Source organism: Saimiri boliviensis, chromosome 2 (assembly GCF_048565385.1).
Source record: "Saimiri boliviensis isolate mSaiBol1 chromosome 2, mSaiBol1.pri, whole genome shotgun sequence".
In the NCBI taxonomy this organism is placed as follows: Eukaryota; Metazoa; Chordata; class Mammalia; order Primates; family Cebidae; genus Saimiri; species Saimiri boliviensis.
Window position 1 is genome coordinate 167,486,375 of NC_133450.1, and position 17,682 is coordinate 167,504,056.

The 17,682-nt window shown below is 35.4% G+C and overlaps 1 protein-coding gene across 18 annotated transcripts in view; it reads right to left on the reverse strand.

The window, feature by feature from the left end:
- The window catches only part of NFIB (nuclear factor I B), a 236,749-nt gene that overhangs the window by 35,412 nt on the left and 183,655 nt on the right, over positions 1 to 17,682 (reverse strand). For 16 of the 18 annotated variants that reach the window (XR_012516582.1, XM_003928155.4, XM_003928154.4 and 13 more), the window contains 2 exons: positions 8,324 to 8,458; positions 3,254 to 3,438 (listed from right to left, as the gene is read on the reverse strand). Coding sequence is in view for 17 of the 18 variants with exons in the window: in XM_003928155.4 (XP_003928204.1) it covers positions 3,254 to 3,438; positions 8,324 to 8,458 (320 nt within the window). In the remaining variant the exon portion in view is untranslated. The remainder of the gene's footprint in view (positions 1 to 3,253; positions 3,439 to 8,323; positions 8,459 to 17,682) is intronic. The other 2 variants (XM_074394837.1, XM_074394841.1) reach the window with 1 other exon arrangement.

Genomic DNA, 17,682 nt, shown 5'->3' on the forward strand with positions numbered 1-17,682 from the left:
CCATTATGGTGCATGGAGAGTTACACAAAACATGTATTGTTGACATTTGTGGGAATTAACTGAGAAAATCCCCTGGGCAATGATAGAAAAGATATTATTATCTGAGTTTTAGCCCCTGGGTACAAAAATAGTTTCCGTGGTAGAAAACAAAATCCTAAGGATACACTCTTTGAAGAAATAATGGAATATATTTTTCTAGACAGAGAATGTTATTTCTGATGATACCCATGTTAGAATTCTCCACTGCATGTTGTTCATCACAATCTGCTACGAGGCTATTCTCCACAAGTATATAGTCTTTATAATATGAACTGTTAAAGGCAAAGAAATCAATGAAGCAGAATATTTATCTAAATATCTGCATATAAATTACAAGTAGACATATATTTAGAAAAAAAGATGAACAGTTCATAACACTTAAATATTGTGACTTACAGTCATGAACGAAATCTTTGGTTAGGATTCTCAGAGCCACATTATTTATTCTATAAAGAAAATAGACTTCTTGAATATCCTGACTATTCATCATGGGTAATTCTAAGTATTTAACCTGATGTCAGGAAAATTGACCAGAGTTTTCCAATATGGAAGCCTATGGGAGAGTTACACCTTTAAACTAATTTTCTTCAAAATATTCCACTGAATAGCATGACTGTCTCACTATAATTGGTGCAGCAGTAATGCAATTAATCTCAAAATTGCTGTGGGGAAGAAAAGGCAGCTCAGTTGCTTATCTTAAAAATCAAAATCAGTGCAGCGATGGAGAATATTGGGAAGGAACAGCTAACTAGAGGTGAATGGTGAAGGAGTTCTAATTTCTTTTCATTTCTAGGGATAAAATGGTAAATGCCAAGAATTTTATTTTGAAATGCAAATTAATTGAATTTGAGTTGGAGTTAAAAATCAAAGCAGATATACTGTTCCTCAAAAAAAAAATTGCAGTTAACTATAAAGACCCATTTTTCCTTTCAATGAGGAAAAATAGTTTGTTTCTACAGCAGACCATCCATTTCTGGTTATTTGAACATTGGAAATAAGTACTTTAAACATCTTACTCAAGAAAGAACAAAGGTCTCATTTTATCATTGATGGTATATTCAGTGGTAAAAATGTTTCTATATCCAGTGTTCACCAAAACAGTTTGAAAGTACCCACCTGTAACAAAAGCAGAATGAGAATAATTTCAAAGAAATGCTGCCACCAAATATATTATCCTACCCTGCTCATTCTACAGACTTCATCTGCTGGAATTGAACAACGTGAACTGGTAGACACTTCTCTCACTTGAAAAGAATAAAGGTGACAAAGAAAGAATTCACAAGCTAATGCAGACAACTTTCCTAAACCTCAGGAGGATCAGAAGAATAGAGGGTACTTTTTCCTCGGTTTTCTACTGGTTCAAACAGATGAAGCTACACTAAAAATTTCAATCTTTTAAGGCTGTTAATAGATGAACTTTCATACTGCAAATAGAAAAAGAGAGATGTCTTATCTGAAGGTAAAGCTAACAGCATTAGAAAAGGATTATTCTACTTTACAAATGGTTCCTATTATACCAAATCCGGAGAGTTTTTTGTTGCTTTTTTTTTTTTTTTTTTTTTTGAGATGACAGTAATATGCTTCTCTTAGAAGGTGATATGTATCTTGAAGAGGTGAAGAAAAACTTAGAACAATATAGGCAGATTATCACCTAATATGCCCTCTTAACTTATAAAGAAATTGAAATATACATAAAACAAGCACTGAATAATTAAAGAAATGTGTAACACTAAGGGCCTGATTTTAATTTGCATAATTTTTCCCCTAACAGTGCCTAATTAAGACATCAGTTAAAAAAAAATCCAATGGAACTCTAAGATTTTCCACACTGAATTAACGTTAAGGACTTTTAATGGATGTCTTAATTAGACTTTGTTATTCATGGAAATTCTACACAAATTAAAATCAGACCTTGTGTGCACTGTTCCCAGCTGAGTCTAGCAAAATGCTCTATGGAACTGAGACTTCTGAATCCATACGCTGACACCAAATTTTATTTCTAAACTGATAAACTAAGATCTTACTGTTTTACTTAGCTGTCTTTAGTACTGCAGTCATGAAAAGTGCTACATTTTAACATTTTCTTCTAAATACAAATAATCATTTTAACTTCAAAATCAAAATTCAGTATTCTGTTGAGTATCTTAGTTGAACTAAAAGCAATGGTAACTTTTTAATCCAAAAAGTCCTGGATATCTTATTATTCACAATAAAAAGTTCAGAAAGGACCATTTTGTTTCATTTCAACAAATTAAGACCAAAGGGATTTTTTTCTCACCTTTCTTTGCTAACTATAAAGCGACAGACACACACTATTTGTTAGCATTTTAGGAAGTGTTCCACAGTAGTAATGATAGAACTCTGTGAAAATTCTCCAAAATATTAAAAGGCATAATAAGGAGTAGAGAGGAGTCTTAGAGGTAAAGCAGCAAAGCTAAATACTGTATCATAATATCACAATTACATGTTTTAGATATCACAATTATTGATAGCCCCAGCTCTGATACAGACTGTCTACTTGATTGTGGAAAACCCTCATATACCAAATCCCTATGAAATAACCTCTTGGTAGAAGAAACCACATGTCTAGGGGAGTGAGGAATGCTCATGAGTCACTACACTTACACAATGAATCCCCAAAACCACTGCACAAGGTTTACAAAAAAAAAAAAAAAAAAAGACGCTTCTAGTAATGTCACTCATTATTAAATGTAAGTCATGTCTCTGCAAAGAATATTCGAGTAGTCATCAAACACTGAAAATGTTTACATTACCAAAGCTTATTTTAATACCTAATAGTTGGTCTATAAATACAACTGTAAGTTCTTTTGTGTGTGTTTATTTTAGCACATACCTTACTCCTTCCTGAAATAAGCACTTTGTATCTGTGTCAAACCAGGTATTTCAGAAGTGTGAACTCCAGCTCAGAGCTTTCCTGTCAGTGTAACTTTCTGCATAAACTTTCCCTTCAGTGAATGAAAATCCAAAAACATTAAACCATCTTCACAAATGTACCCTTTGGGGCAACACACTTCCTACCTGTCATTCAGCCACCTTTAAATAAAAACTTACTGAGTCACCAAGCAACTTCCTGAAGATGGATTTCAAGGCTTGACGTTCTGCCAGACACACTGTCTGACTAACCTTCACGTCTCAGAATTAGACCTGTCCCATATCCCTTAGGTGCTAATCTTATTTTCTCTCTTATTTTTACCTGGCTGGTTTGTGGACTGGATGGGTCATAAGAAGGTACATAGTTCTTCAGAGTATCCTGAGGATTCAGGTGGGGAGGATATCTGATTGTTGGATGAGAAAAGTAGCTCGATGGGGCTGGAGGAAGGATAGCTTGAGTTGGAAATGGCAACGGTGAGGGTGGAGGTGGAGTTCGAGTTGAGATGACTGCAGAAGACAGAAAAGGGAAGATTGACTCATTAGCTGGTTACCTCATTGCTCCATTCGGATCCTAAAGAACGCTGTGATGCTATAAAACTGGTAACCATTCGTTTTTGTCCCCATGATTTAAACAAGCTCTAAAATAACTGCTACTTTTTCACTTTTCTTCTCAACACTGGTACTGCTAACTACACAGAGACAAAACATCACTCTAGAAAATTAACAATCTTGCTTCCTAGCTCCGTGAGCGATTACAAAATAAGTTTCTCTTTTATAGGTTACGTCAGTACTTGATAAAACACTTCTTTGTGCAAAGTTATTTCCTGTTGGAAACATATTCTTTGATTATAAAATCTTTAGGCTAGGCGCCATGGCTCATGCCTGTAATCCCAGCTCTTTGGGAGGCCGAGGTGGGCGGATCACCTAAGGTCAGGAGTTCAAGACCAGCCTGGCCAACATGGTGAAACCCCCATCTCTACTGAAATTACAAAAATTAAGCTTGGTGGTGGGTGCCTGTAATCTCAGCTACTCAGGAGGCTGAGGCAGGAGAATTGCTTGAATCCAGGAGACAGAGGTTGCAGTGAGCCAAGACTGAGATCGCACCACCACACTCCAGACTGGCGAGAGAACAAGAGGCCATCTCAAAAACAAAAACAAAACAAAACAGCACTTTATCTCATAAGTTCAGAAGTCAGAGCATTAAGTAAGAGGGCAAAAAAATGACAAATTTTCCACCAAAATTAAAAATAGAAGTGAAATTCAATTTCAAATAAATAATTTCCCTACATATCCTACCTGGCAGTTGTTTAAAAGGAAAGACAATAACTAATACAAAATCATCTCATGTTATTTATAATTATCTAGTCATGATAAAAATGCTTATGAACATTGGAATATACCGCTGGAAACTCTCCTAATGAAAATGTTTCTTTCGAAACCAAAAGAGCTCTATTCTGCAACTATTTTTCTTTCTACTCTAACTTTTACTATATGTAGTTTAAAAGATATTGTTAAAGGAAAAGCAATAATAAAACCCATAGCAATGCAAATTTAAACTTTCATATAGGTAAGTATATTACTTTACCCATAAATCACATATTTTATAATAATTTTATAAAGGGAAATGCTATATAAGACACATGCAATGTGGATGATGTCAATTTTACTATCAGTATGCTTTACTATCAATTCAGTTTTTGAAATATAAATCTTAAGTTTGAAAGATGAGGAATGGGTATAATCGTATGATCATTATCTCTATAATGTCGAGAGAAATAATCGTAGAAGTACAAATGAAAACTACCAACAAATATATGTAGAAGTGAACAGTAAATGTCTATTTAATATTTTCCAATTCAAATCACAGGAAATAATAAATGATAAATGTCTAATGTTTTATGAGACAACTTAGCAAAGAATATGAAAAAAATAAATTCTAACCATAATCTATAATGGGAAATCACCTGGAATGATTTATCTCCAACTTTGTAACTATGTGATCAAGGGGAGGGGAGGACCTCTTTATGGGATATTCCTTACCTCTCCCAAAGATAACTTTTTCAGAAGATACAAGAAATTAAGAATGTATATAATCGAGGAAACATAAATTCAGTTTTATAGTCACAACTTTGTTCCCCGAACATCCAGGGCACGGTTTCTGAGCATTCTCTGGATTGTTCTTACAATGCAGATTCCTTGGTCTGCACACAGACCTAGGGAATCAGGACCTCTAAGTGCCTCTGGTGACGCACCAGAATGTGTATTTTAAACAAGTGCCAATGTCATCATCCTACCTACTGAAGTTTGAGCATCTTCCACCAAATGTATGCACATTTCAGAAAACAAATGCATATTTCTTAAAACAAAACTCTTTACTGAAGTATTACTTTATTTAAGAAGTACACCCATTTGAAAGTATCATTTAAGGAAATACAAACTCTCAGAAAAACTGGGCATCTTTTACTTAGTGTCTAAGTGCTCTTAATCTCAGTTCATTTTAAGCATGATTTTTGCTCACATCTGTACACAAACCCTTAGAAGATATAGACATAGTTCCTTCTTGGGTCCTCTAGGTTTTGAGATTAATTTGGCCTTAATAGTTCTGGAGGACATCTCTTTTCAACTGAAATGGCAGAAATCAAATCTGAATTCAAGTCTATTTGCAACCTGGCACTGTGCTTGCATGGGCTGTAGGTGGCCTGCTATAACTAAGAGTAAAAATGACCACCTTTTCCATAGAAGCCATTCTCGTTTTTTAAAAATAAGAAAAGTGGCCGGGCATGGTGGCTCATGGCTGTAATCCCAGCACTTTGGGAGGTCAAGGTGGGTGGAGTAGAGCACTTGAGGTCAGAAGTTCGAGATCAGCCTTGCCAACATGGTGAAACCACATCTTTACGAATATATGTGTGTGTGTGTGTGTGTGTGTGTGTGTGTGTGTGTGTGTGTGTGTATATATATATATATATAAATTAGCCAGGTATGGTGGTAAGTGTCTATAATCTCAGCTACTCGGGAAGCTGAGGCAGGAGAACTCCTTGAACCTGGGAGGCAGATGTTGCAGTGAGCCAAGATCATGCTGCTGCACTCCAGCCTGGGTGGCAGAGTAAGACCCTGTCTCCCAGGCACTTGTTTAAAATATAAATTCTGGTGCCTCACCAGAGGCACCTAGAGGTCCTGATTCCCTAGATCTATGTGTGCAGACCAAGGAATCTGCATTTTAAGAATAATCAAGAGAATGGTTGGAAACAGTGCTCTGGATGTTCAGGGAACAAAGTTGTGACTATAAAACTGAATTTATGTTTCCTCGATTATATACATTCTTAATTTCTTGTATCTTCTGAAAAAGTTATCTTTGGGAGAGGTAAGCAATCTATCCAATAATTTTTGTCTTGTATTTTGCTTTTCTTATTTTTATTTATTTATTGAAAAATACGAAAAGCAAAATACATGACAAAAAAAGTTTTCCTTCATTATGACAAAATAAATACATACACACATATGGGTATTTCTTGCATACATTATTGCAAAGCCTTCTTAATTGTCTTCCTTCCTTCAGTCTTGCTCCTTCCAATACATCCTTCATAGTGCTAAGTGAATGACTTTTTTAAAATACCATTATAGTCCTGTAACTTCTCTGCTAAAAATATTTCAGTGACTTAGGTGATAAAATATATTACAAAAAAAGAAGAAAAAAAATTTCAATGTCTTCCTACTGCTTCCAGAATAAAATCCCAACAGCTTTTTCAGTACACACAGCCTCATGTGCTTTGGGACCACGTCCTGGATCACTTCTTTGGCCTCATCTCCGGCCATTTGAAGAGATCTGTGGATCCTTGGCTAAATGGCAGTTCCCTGCTGCAAAGGCCTCTAATGCACTGACATATGTGGTTGCCTCTGCTTCCCAGGCTGCCCCTCTTCCTCTATTTGCCCCTCTGCCTCCCAGGTTGCCCCGCTTCTTCCTAGTTTGTTGTTCCTTCTTCTAGCGAACTTTGCCATTACACTTGAGCTTAAAACACATATCTTCCAGGCATCGAATCCTCCTTCAGGTATCTAGTCATGTTCAGATTAGACACCCAGCCAACGATGCGGCCCTATTGTCTCCCTACTATATCCTGAACTCTTGAAGGACAGAAACTATCTTTTGTGACCAAGGTGCCTACCACAGGCCGTAACATACAGACAGGGAACAAATATCTGGCAAAGGACCAAGGTGGAAGGCTCATCTGGGTCTCTCCTGTTTCATGATATAAAAATATGCTGTTTACTTCTTTTCACATTAGAAATAAGAATAATTTCATCAGGTGTCATAACAAATGGGTGATTTGACTTCTCAGTTAATTTTGTCCAAATATTCAACATTACAGTTATTGATTTTTTTCACCTATCTAAATGGTATAGGTAATATATGTAAAAGTTCTTATACCCCATTTAATTTGTAGAGTACTCTCTCAATTTCATAATTTTTTAAATGATAGCAATAAAGGCCATGCATTTTTTAAGTATAGCAGCAATAAGTATCAACATATACTTATAAACTAAAGCTAATAAGGACTTTCTTTTAAAAAATGTTACAATGTTTGCATAAAGATTTAAAAACCAGATTCGATTAGTTAGAAGGATGAGGAAGTGCCTAACTATACATTTAAACCAATAAAAGTTTCATTATTAACATATTTTTATAAAAGTTTTTCCACCTAAAATGCAGTCTACTCCTCTCTAGGAATTAAAAGTAATAAGTAAAATGTATACAGTGTTCGTTATTAGCTGTATCTCATTTTTAATTTTTGAAAGATTTGATATTAGTTGTTGGCTAAAGTAAAAATATTAGATTCATTTTCCTAATTAAGATATTAGACATAATATCAAGTGTACTAGTCTGAAGGATTTGGGCATATAAAACAACTGTCAAAGAAATGTACCTTTTATTTTCTGATTACTCTCAAACACATAAATAATGATTTATACGTAGAAAATAGCATCTACTTATTAGATGCTCATAGAAATAGTGCCTGTATGTCGTAATGCCTTTAGAAAACTCTAAACTCAGCAACATAATTGAAATTCCATCTTTCCCTTGGTAAAATATCACAACCAATCCTAAAGCTATAGTAAAGATAGCTCTGTATCCATATTTTCCACATTCTTCTGATAACAATTTTTGATAAAGGTAATTAAAAAATACATATTATAAATATTATTTACTTGTATGACTTTGAAAATCTTCTCCCATAAATCAAGAAGAAAAAATATTTGATCAGACTGTGCCCCTCCCACTTTTGGATGAGAAAAATGTGGTCACCATAGCTATAATTATAAAAGTTTGCTCCATCCCTAAGGGATTGGGCCCTATAGGCAATACGGAGGATTCTCCTCTACGCTTGAAACTCCTCACCACTGTGTGCAACTCCAGGTATTCCGGGGTGGTGGTGCTGGGGGAAAGTGCTCAGTCTTGGGGAAGAATCCTGTGGAGACGCAGAACTGAACAATGGCTTTTCAGGCTTCTTCATAGTAGTCGGAGAAGACATATCTGCAAGAAAGAGAGGAAAACCCAAAGCTATGTGATCTTCTTAAGCTCGAAGTTTCATTTCATCATAATGAGAGATCTCCCATATTTTAGTATTCTCATACTTTGGCTCTCATACAAAATATATTCTGAGTATCAAAGATCTAGCTATGTTGGAGCTCTGAAATATTTGTTCAATCTCCATGAAAGCTAGAAGAAGGCTTTATTAAAATTGTCATCAGAATTATTCACCTTACTGACTAAATCTTAAACTTCTAAAAAGCCCAAAGTCTTGTTTCCTTTAGCCCCTTGATTCACACAAAGGCCTTCTTTACCTCAGCACTTCATGGATAGGTTTGTATGATTCAGGAGACAGTCTTTCAACCTGACGACTACACTGTGAAAACAGAGGACAACTGGGGCAAATGTGAAAAACAACCTTCGGGGATGCTGGTAATTACACCGCTGATTTCACAGCTTTTATGGAAAACGCATTCATTTGTTTAGCAAAAAAATACATTCCTTAATTTTCTCATTCTGTAAACATTTACTGGGTTTTCCTATTGGCCAGATACAATGAAGATGTTAAAGAAATTAGAAGTAATTCCTGCTCTAGGGATGCTCACTGTTGGTGAGGAGGAAAATAATTAGGAGAAAATGGTTGTAAACGGTCAAAAGGTACAACGTGTGTTGAGAGCAGGGAAGTTTTGGAATTTGCTGATACGTCCCCAGCTGAGATGCACAGGGCAGAGATCGTCTCGGCCTCCCCAGGATGAGGAAGGCATTTCCCATTGGCACCAGTTTCAAAACGTGAATGGGGATGACATTCTAAGACAGGAAATGCTGAGAAAAAAAGAGGGCATAAGATACACAAGTCGTTCGAATAGTGTGTGGAGGGGTGAAGGATGAAGAAGAGGAGCAAGCCTCTGGCAGGTCCCATAGGATGACGGGTCTCCAGCTTCCTGTACAAACGTCTGTATGCTTACTCTCATGGGAGAAACACTATCGACAGACAAAAGATGATCATAATGACAGTTTACAGCAATCCCCCCAGAAACTAAATGGAGGGCAGACTGACCAAAACAGAGACAGAAATCACGAAGACTACTTCAGAAGACAGATTCATTAATACACTTACTCCATAAATACTTGTTCAAGACCTAATTTATGCCACATGCTGCACTAGCCTGTGAACACTGTGGTGAACTGGATTCACTTGCAGCTCCTATAGAGCTTAAAATCTAGTGGGGCAACGTGGACGAGTAAGAAGGAATTGCAAAAGGTGCTGTGATAGGAAAAGAATTCAGAGATTTCAGGCTTCATTCATTCACTCATTTCATAAATATTTAACACTGTCAAATGATAGATCATGAGAGCTTGATTAAGCATCAGGATAGAGCTAATGCAATAAATATTTAAACAGAATTTACCCAATTAAATTAATAACTGATGTAGACTGTCATCATCTTAGTTGACTAAGAAACTATACCATCCAGTGTGGAATAAATAGGGAGTTCAGAAAGAAACTGATTAGTAGAAAAGATACACCTTGGTTTTAACAGGTTGAGTGATGTTCACTCTAATGGAAGTTTATCAACTTATAGTAAAATGTCATAAAAGTGAGATGAGCTATAAAATTTGTATTTTATTATTAAAAATGTTAACATATATTCACAAGTAGACAGAATTGTATGGATCCTCACGTACCCATAATCCTACTTCAGCAATGATCAATTCATAACAAATCTTATTTAATCTTTACCCCATCTACACTTTCTCTCCCTGTGGTACTTTGAAGCAAATCCCAGATAGCATATAATTTTGCTTCTCAGTAGTTCAGTATGTATCTCTTCAAAAAAAAAATCTTTATTAAAAGGGAAAAAAAAGCAACACTTTATCATACATACAAAATGTACACAATTTACATTTTTAATTTGAATTTTTTTTTGAAATGAGCAAAGATCTTATGGTGCTAATAATATAAGAAACTAATTATCAGTATATTTTACCATTTGAAAAATTACCTAAGCTCTGGTAAAGGCATTCATAAAATTAAATATGCATTTTCAGTCTGGTGGCATTTAAAGGATGAATATGCTACTGTAAAAGCAGTAGACATCACAGTCTGCAAAAAATGCCAGGCATATTTGTAGCTGTAAGCTACGATTTGTGACTAACTGGTTGTCATGAATCTATCAGAACTTTGATGAGTCAGAGAACCATTTCTGTATATCTTTTTCAAAAAGAAAAAAATAGGAAAGAAATTGTTCATAAAGCCACAGCAATTAACGCAACTATAAAAAAAGAAAAAAATGTAAACCATGGTTTCAAAAGTAGACAAAGAAAGCTAATTTCAGCTAAGATATCTTTAAAGTGCCAAAAATAATACTTATTTTTGCTTAAGAGCTATGTGATTTCAAAAGGTAATACTACACATATAGGCTTTTAACTAATCCATGTAAAGTCTTAGACATACAGATTATTAGAGGTGGAAGGAACCTCTATTCCACCTTTTTTGTTACAGATGATGCAACAACTTTCATTCCAAGTTTTTAATTTAAAATTAACTGTTAGAAAAAGAAACTGGGGTCTTTTTACTGATATTCTTCTGCTTTACCTGTGTTTAAATATAAATGTCAAGTAAAATGGAACTGGGTAAATCAGTTTCTAAAAATTCCGTAGTATAAATAATAAAGGATAACTATATATTATTTAAAAATTTAGGCCAGGTGCAGTAGTTCTTGCCTGTAATCCCAGCCCTTTGGGAGGCTTAGGTGGGTGAATCACCAGAGCTCAGGAGTTTGAGACCAGCCTAGCCAGCACAGATAAACTAAAAATACAAAAATTAGCTGGGCGTGGTGGTGAGCGCCTGTAATCCCAGCTACTCAGGAGGCTGAGGCAGGAGAATCGCTTGAACCTTGGAGGCGGAGGTTGCAGTGAGCAAAGATAGTGTCATTGCACTCCAGCCTGGGTAACAAGAGCAAAACTCCACCTAAAAAAAAAAAAAAAAAAAAAAAAAAAAAAAAAAAAATGGAATGTGACCACAACTTGAGAAACAAAACAGTGTCATTCTAGGTTATGTCGTTTCTGGAGAAGTGGATTAATTAAGGCAACTGCAACTCCTGTAACTATCAGACTTCCCATTAAACTCTCACAAATTCATGGGTCTCCTTTTGTAAAGGGCACATAAATCAAGGGTGTTTATATAGAACTTGAAAATGATTATGTGATTTTTAATGTAAATTATGTAAATTTTAAGAAACAAAGCGTTTGCATTTTCTTAGCCAAAATGACACACTTGCTTTTACTAAGTAATTATGATGAGTCCATTTATTTTTTCAATTATTTTTGGGGCATTCACGTAATAATAATGGTACTTTCATAGAGGATTATACAGACCAACACAGAAGAAAAAGAATAAAATTTGCTCTTCAAATTGCAAAGGGAACCACAAACTTTTTTCTTAAACAACAAAAGCAACTTATAATAGTAAATATAAGAATGGGAAGGTTCACTGACCAAACTGAAAGGATTTGCTTTAGAAACAGGTAAAGAATGGCAGTATTAGAATATAGGCTTAATTGTCTTTTTTTTCTCATTAAATGAAATTAATTCTTGCCTCATTAATAAAAATAAACTGCTGCACAGCACGCAGGAGACACTATGCTAAGAACTTAGGAAGACACAAAAGTGAATCCCCTTTCAAAATAAATAAATAAGTAAAATGCTCTCTAGACTAGACGGGGAAATAAAAGACCAATTATCTGGGGAAAAAGTAAGGGTAGAGTTTCTAGCTATTACATTTTAATCATGAACCAAACTAGTACTAATTTTATTTTGAATGTCTACAGTCTAAAAGACTTCATGCTAAGGTGAAAAATGATATTGTTTCTATTTTTAATGTTCTCATATACTATAAAAAGAAGTTTGAAAATGAATATATAGAAGAGATAGTTTAAAGTGACCTTTCTGTGAAGAAAAACAAATGCCATGCTTTTCACAATCTACTGTCCCTCAAGCAGGAAGAATAATATATAAAAAGATTAAGTTGAAAATAAGTTGAATAATAATAAGCTGAATACTGAATAAAGATACAATAACGACTAATAATGCATACATAATAATGCATAAGTTGAATGATACATAAAATAAAGAAGTTGAAAAGAGATGCAAGTTGATAAGCAAAGGGTTAGCTGATGTTTCTACTGGTAGGAGGGAGGCAGGAGTTGCTGGTAGTCGATGAGAAAGAAACAGAGGCCAGTGATGGCTTGAAATCAGACAAAACAATTTAAATTTGATTTAGAAAGTATTAATTTATAAATGAATTGATTTTAGAAGAAAAAACTTTCTAAGAATTTGATTTTTTTTTTTCTGTTCTCACCATCCTTTTCACTTGTACCTGGTTGAACAGAGAATTTTCTTCCTAATCTCCTCCAGGCCTTCCTCACCATGACACATTAAAACCAGTAGCTGGCATCATATCCTTCAGACAGTATCTTTCCCACTGCAAGTTGTACCACAGTACCACATTTTTATATAGCTCTTTTTCTTTGTTACTCCATTTTATTTGAATTTTAATAAAGCTAATTTTCTTATGGCATCTTTTAGGAGCAGGAAAAATACCTTTTTTACTCTGTGCCATTACTGGTCTATGACATTCCCTTGAACTAGAAAATGAGGCATTTCTACTTTCCTTATCCCACCCATAAAACAATGCTTTACTCACTGAACAAACTTGTTTTCTCCTTAAGTAATCTCTCTTGGAAAACGCTGAGATCTAGATTTCATTAATGATCTTTTGTTTGTATCTTATGTTACTGGACCGATTTTTCATTATTTACTTGTTGTATCCTTTGCATATACTTTTTTCTAAAAAGTTGACTAGTGGCTTACCTCCTAAGGAAAAATGCTTTTATCAAAAACACAAAATGATGTAGAGGCTCGATGAACATACTACTGGGGGTGAGGAAAAAAAAAGTAGAAATGAAGGAAAGAAGAGGTAAAGCAGGCACCATGTCTAGACAGCTTATTTTAGAATCTCTTGCATGTGAAAGAAACTGTATTATGAAATGATGACTAGTAGTGCAGGATGAGCAAAATAACCATAGCCTGTATATCTTAAAATTCATGTTCCATGAATAAATATCACCAGACAAGAAGCAGCTGAATGTAAAGCAAAGAGAAAAGAAAATCAATCACTAAGTTCGTAATAAGCGTGAGGAACTATGGCTATGCATTAAGTTCAAGATGCTAAACAAAACCACGTGGTCCCTGTCCTGGTGAGCCTCATAGTCTAGCAGAGAAGGGGAAAATTAAAGACAAAAATGTATTAAATAGTTGCAGTCATAGTAATATTGGATTGTAGAAAGAATTCCTCTTAGTGGCAGATTTTCTATAGAAAGAGTAATTTTAAACAAAGATTCACATTGATGGTGTTATTCTTCAATGTCTACACCCATGTTTACATTTATAACTGGAAAATTAGTTATGACTTTAGAAAATGGTTGTTAGTTGAATATGTGATAAAAGATCACCATATAAGAAAAAGTTCAAGTAGGCTACTGATAAAGTTGGTTCGTTTATTCTTAAGCATCCTTTTTAGTAAGTATTTTGCAAAATCAAATTCTCACATGATTTTTCCTGACCATATTACGTATATTTTGGCACTGTTAACATATATATACATCCTAGGCCTTGACGTGTCACTTATTTCACAGCATCGCTTCAAAGAGATAAGGGCTTAAGCAAATAAAGAGTTAGATCAACTCGTCTCCCAACAAGGTAATTTCATCTACAAAGGAATAGAGTCGCTGTGAAACACAGCGTATGTACTCGACTCATCGGCAGTTTGCACAAATGGCACTCCAGATGTATATCTGCTCCAGTCAGCCCAAGGCAACAATTTTGATCAATTCTAATGTGATAAAATGCTGCAGGGAAAGTGTGCAGAAACGTGTTTACGTCAGCCCTTAATTAAACTGTTGTTCACTTCCAAAGAACCTTAGGAAACACTAATGAGACATGAGTTTTGGCAATTTCTTCATCAAAGCAAAGACCTCTTCCTCAGTCTGTAGCAGCCTGTCATCCAAGTCGCTCCCGGGATAAATGTCACATGGCACTCCAATCAGTTAGCCACCTGTTAGTAGAACTTCACTGAAGTCAACTAGTGATCTAGGGCAAGCTCAAACAGCCACCTTAACACCTGCCTGTCTGGGACACCTGCTCCTTTTTCACGTATAGTAGAGCAATATGTTAGCTTTTCCAATATGCTCGAGTAGATTAAGGTTACAAATCAGAATTCTAAAGCCTACATAGAAGACATATAATTTTCTTTCTTGAAAAATTCCTTTTCTTCCCTATAGTAACACAATTTTTAACAATTTCAAATTAATTACGTAGGAACACACAAGAATTCTTAAATTTCTGGAAGCTATTATCTTCAGCACACCATAACACTAAATTAAAATGTATTAACTGTGCCAGTCCTATGATTTAGCCCTATTTCAAGGATAGAATAGTCCTATTTCTATCTGGTTAACAAAGAAGCAAATTACTTCAAAATGTTTTAAAAGTCCAATTCTTTTACATATTCCTAAATTGTCTTCCTTATTTACATGTCATACTTGCAACCTGTAAACAAGTCTAAATGAACCCTCCAAATACAAGTCACCATTTGCTGGCTACTTTTATTCTCCAGTATTTCATGTTAAAGTTTGTTTTATTGCTACGTGCTTATTGAATTATAATCATTGTTAAAAATATCTAAATATCTTCTTTATTTTTCACATTATCAAGCTGCTGAACAATTTACAGGATCCCTCTTTTTCTTTCTGCTCTTCTTTTTCTTTTCTTTTATTATTTTGTAAATTTTATTTACAAGGTCTCACTCTCTTGCCCAGGCTGCCGTGGCATAATCATGGCTCACTACAGTCTAAAATTCCTGGGCTCAAGCAATCCTCCCATCTCAGCCTCCTGAGTGGCTAGGACTACAAGTACACAATCACACCAGGCTAATTTTTAAATTTTTAGTAGAGACAAGGTCTGGCTATGTTGCCCAGGCTTGTCTGGAACTCCTAGTCTCACTAGATCTTCTGCCTTGGACTTTGAAAGTGTTAAGATTATAGGCTTGATCCACTGGACACATTCTTTTTATTTCTTTTTTTCTTTTTTTCTTCTTCTACTTTTTTTTTTTCCCAGCAGAAGAAGACTCAAAGTGTAATGAAAACCGTTACAAAAACTTCTGTTAACTTTGACCCTCTGGTATGATACAGACCAGAGAAGGAAAGCCCATACGTAGGGACACACAGCTTAGAGACAGTCCAATGGCTGGGATTTGACAAGGTTATATTATATTGACAAGTTTTATCAAGTTGAGACACCTTCATAATTTGCAAAGTTCTTTATTTTTTGGACTTTTGTAAGTACTAGACTTTCATAGACTTTTTAAAAAGAGTTTTATAGGTATACAAAAACTGAATATTGAAAACCTCTTCAGAGACCAAATTCATTGTTGAGTGAATACAAAAGTGTTCAACACATCCATCACTCCATTGAAACTCTGTCAAGCAACACAGCACTGAAAGTGAAAAATGAGCTTTAGCTTAACTAGGATATCTCTGGTTTCCATTAAAATGTTGGGTGGAAGCTGGAAGACAACATGAAAAAGAAATGAACCATCTGCGTAAAATAATAATGTTATTTAAAATAAATAAGGTAGTAAATGAGAGGCTACTGAATCAAGTGTGTGGGATGAGTTTTGTAGCTGAAATCTGACATTTTTACTTCAGGCCACAAATCCAGAGTCAGCCCTGAGACAAGGAAACAGTTTGGGCTCTGTTCCCAGAGGACTAGGAGAAGGCAGAGAAGATGATTGCCAACTGAAAGCTAAAAAAACCACAGTTTCTCTGCCTCTGTTTTTGCCCTGGGATAAATAGTGTTGAGGAGAGGAAAGTGTCCAGGTTATTTATAACTCTATAAGTGTTATGTAGAATAAGAAAACTATTAAGGCCAGACTGGAGCAGCACCTAGCCTGCCGGATACTTTAGATTCTAGCCCAAAGCTTCGATGTATTTATTTCTAAGGGTCTCCCTGTAGAGAATGACAGCAATTCTTACTTTAACACATTTTACCTAATAAGTAAAAGCCTGGTGATGGGGCAGGGAGTGTGTCCTGGAGGAGAAAAAAAGGACAGAGAGACCAGGTAGGCTCCACCTTTACTTGAAAGCTTTGTACAATCCTCAAGTAACCTCTCAATTTCTCCATTTTCTTCACAAATGGAGCAATCCTGGCTCATGGGGAAAAGATACATGGTGTGCTCCTTGATGGCTTAAATGAAAGATAAATGATAAAAAAAGGGGGTACATGGGTAGAGTCACAAGGCCACAGAGAATGTTCTATACACTTCTATCAGAAGACATGCTTTGAAATTGCTTACAGAGCCATACGCTACACTGAAATTATTATGGCTGTAACAATGGAGTTAAGACACTCAGGCACTGCTCTAGGGAATGGAAATTGATAAGGTGTTTCTGGATTCTATGCCAATATTTACCAAAAGCCTTAGAAATGGACATAAGATTTAACTTAGTAATTCTACAGTAGGAATGTATTTATTCCTGTAACAAATTTTCATTGAACTTCTGCTTGGTGACTTCATGCCAGGCAGTCTGCTAGGGACAAAGGACAGTGAAAAGAGCTAGACAAGAAGCACGGAATCAGATTAGGCACAGAGTTACAGGCAGTGATGTTCACTGTATCTCTATTTATAATATAAAAACTCCAAAACTAAATATTCATGAGCAAAGTAGATATTTACAATTTTACGGTATAGCCAAAGGATGGCATATTATGTACTCAATACAAAGTGGAAGGATGGGTGCAGTGGTTCATGTCTGAAATCCCAGCTCTTTGGGAGGTTGAGGCAGGCTGATCAAGTCACCTGAGGTCATGAGTTCAAGACCAGCCTGGCCAACATGGCAAATCCCTGTCTCTACTAAAACTACAAAAATTATCCGGTCATGATGATGTGCACCTGTAATACCAGCCACTGAGGAGGTTAAGGCAGGGAGAATTGCTTGAACTGGGGAGGCAGAGGTTGCAATGAGCCAAGATGATACCATTGCACTCCAGCCTGGGTAACAGAATGAGACCCTGTCTCAAAAAAAAAAAAAAAAAAAAAAAAAAGTGGAGATTGAAGGCTATGGTAAAATGCCATTAGATTATAAATGAAAGACAAAAGTAAACCTTAC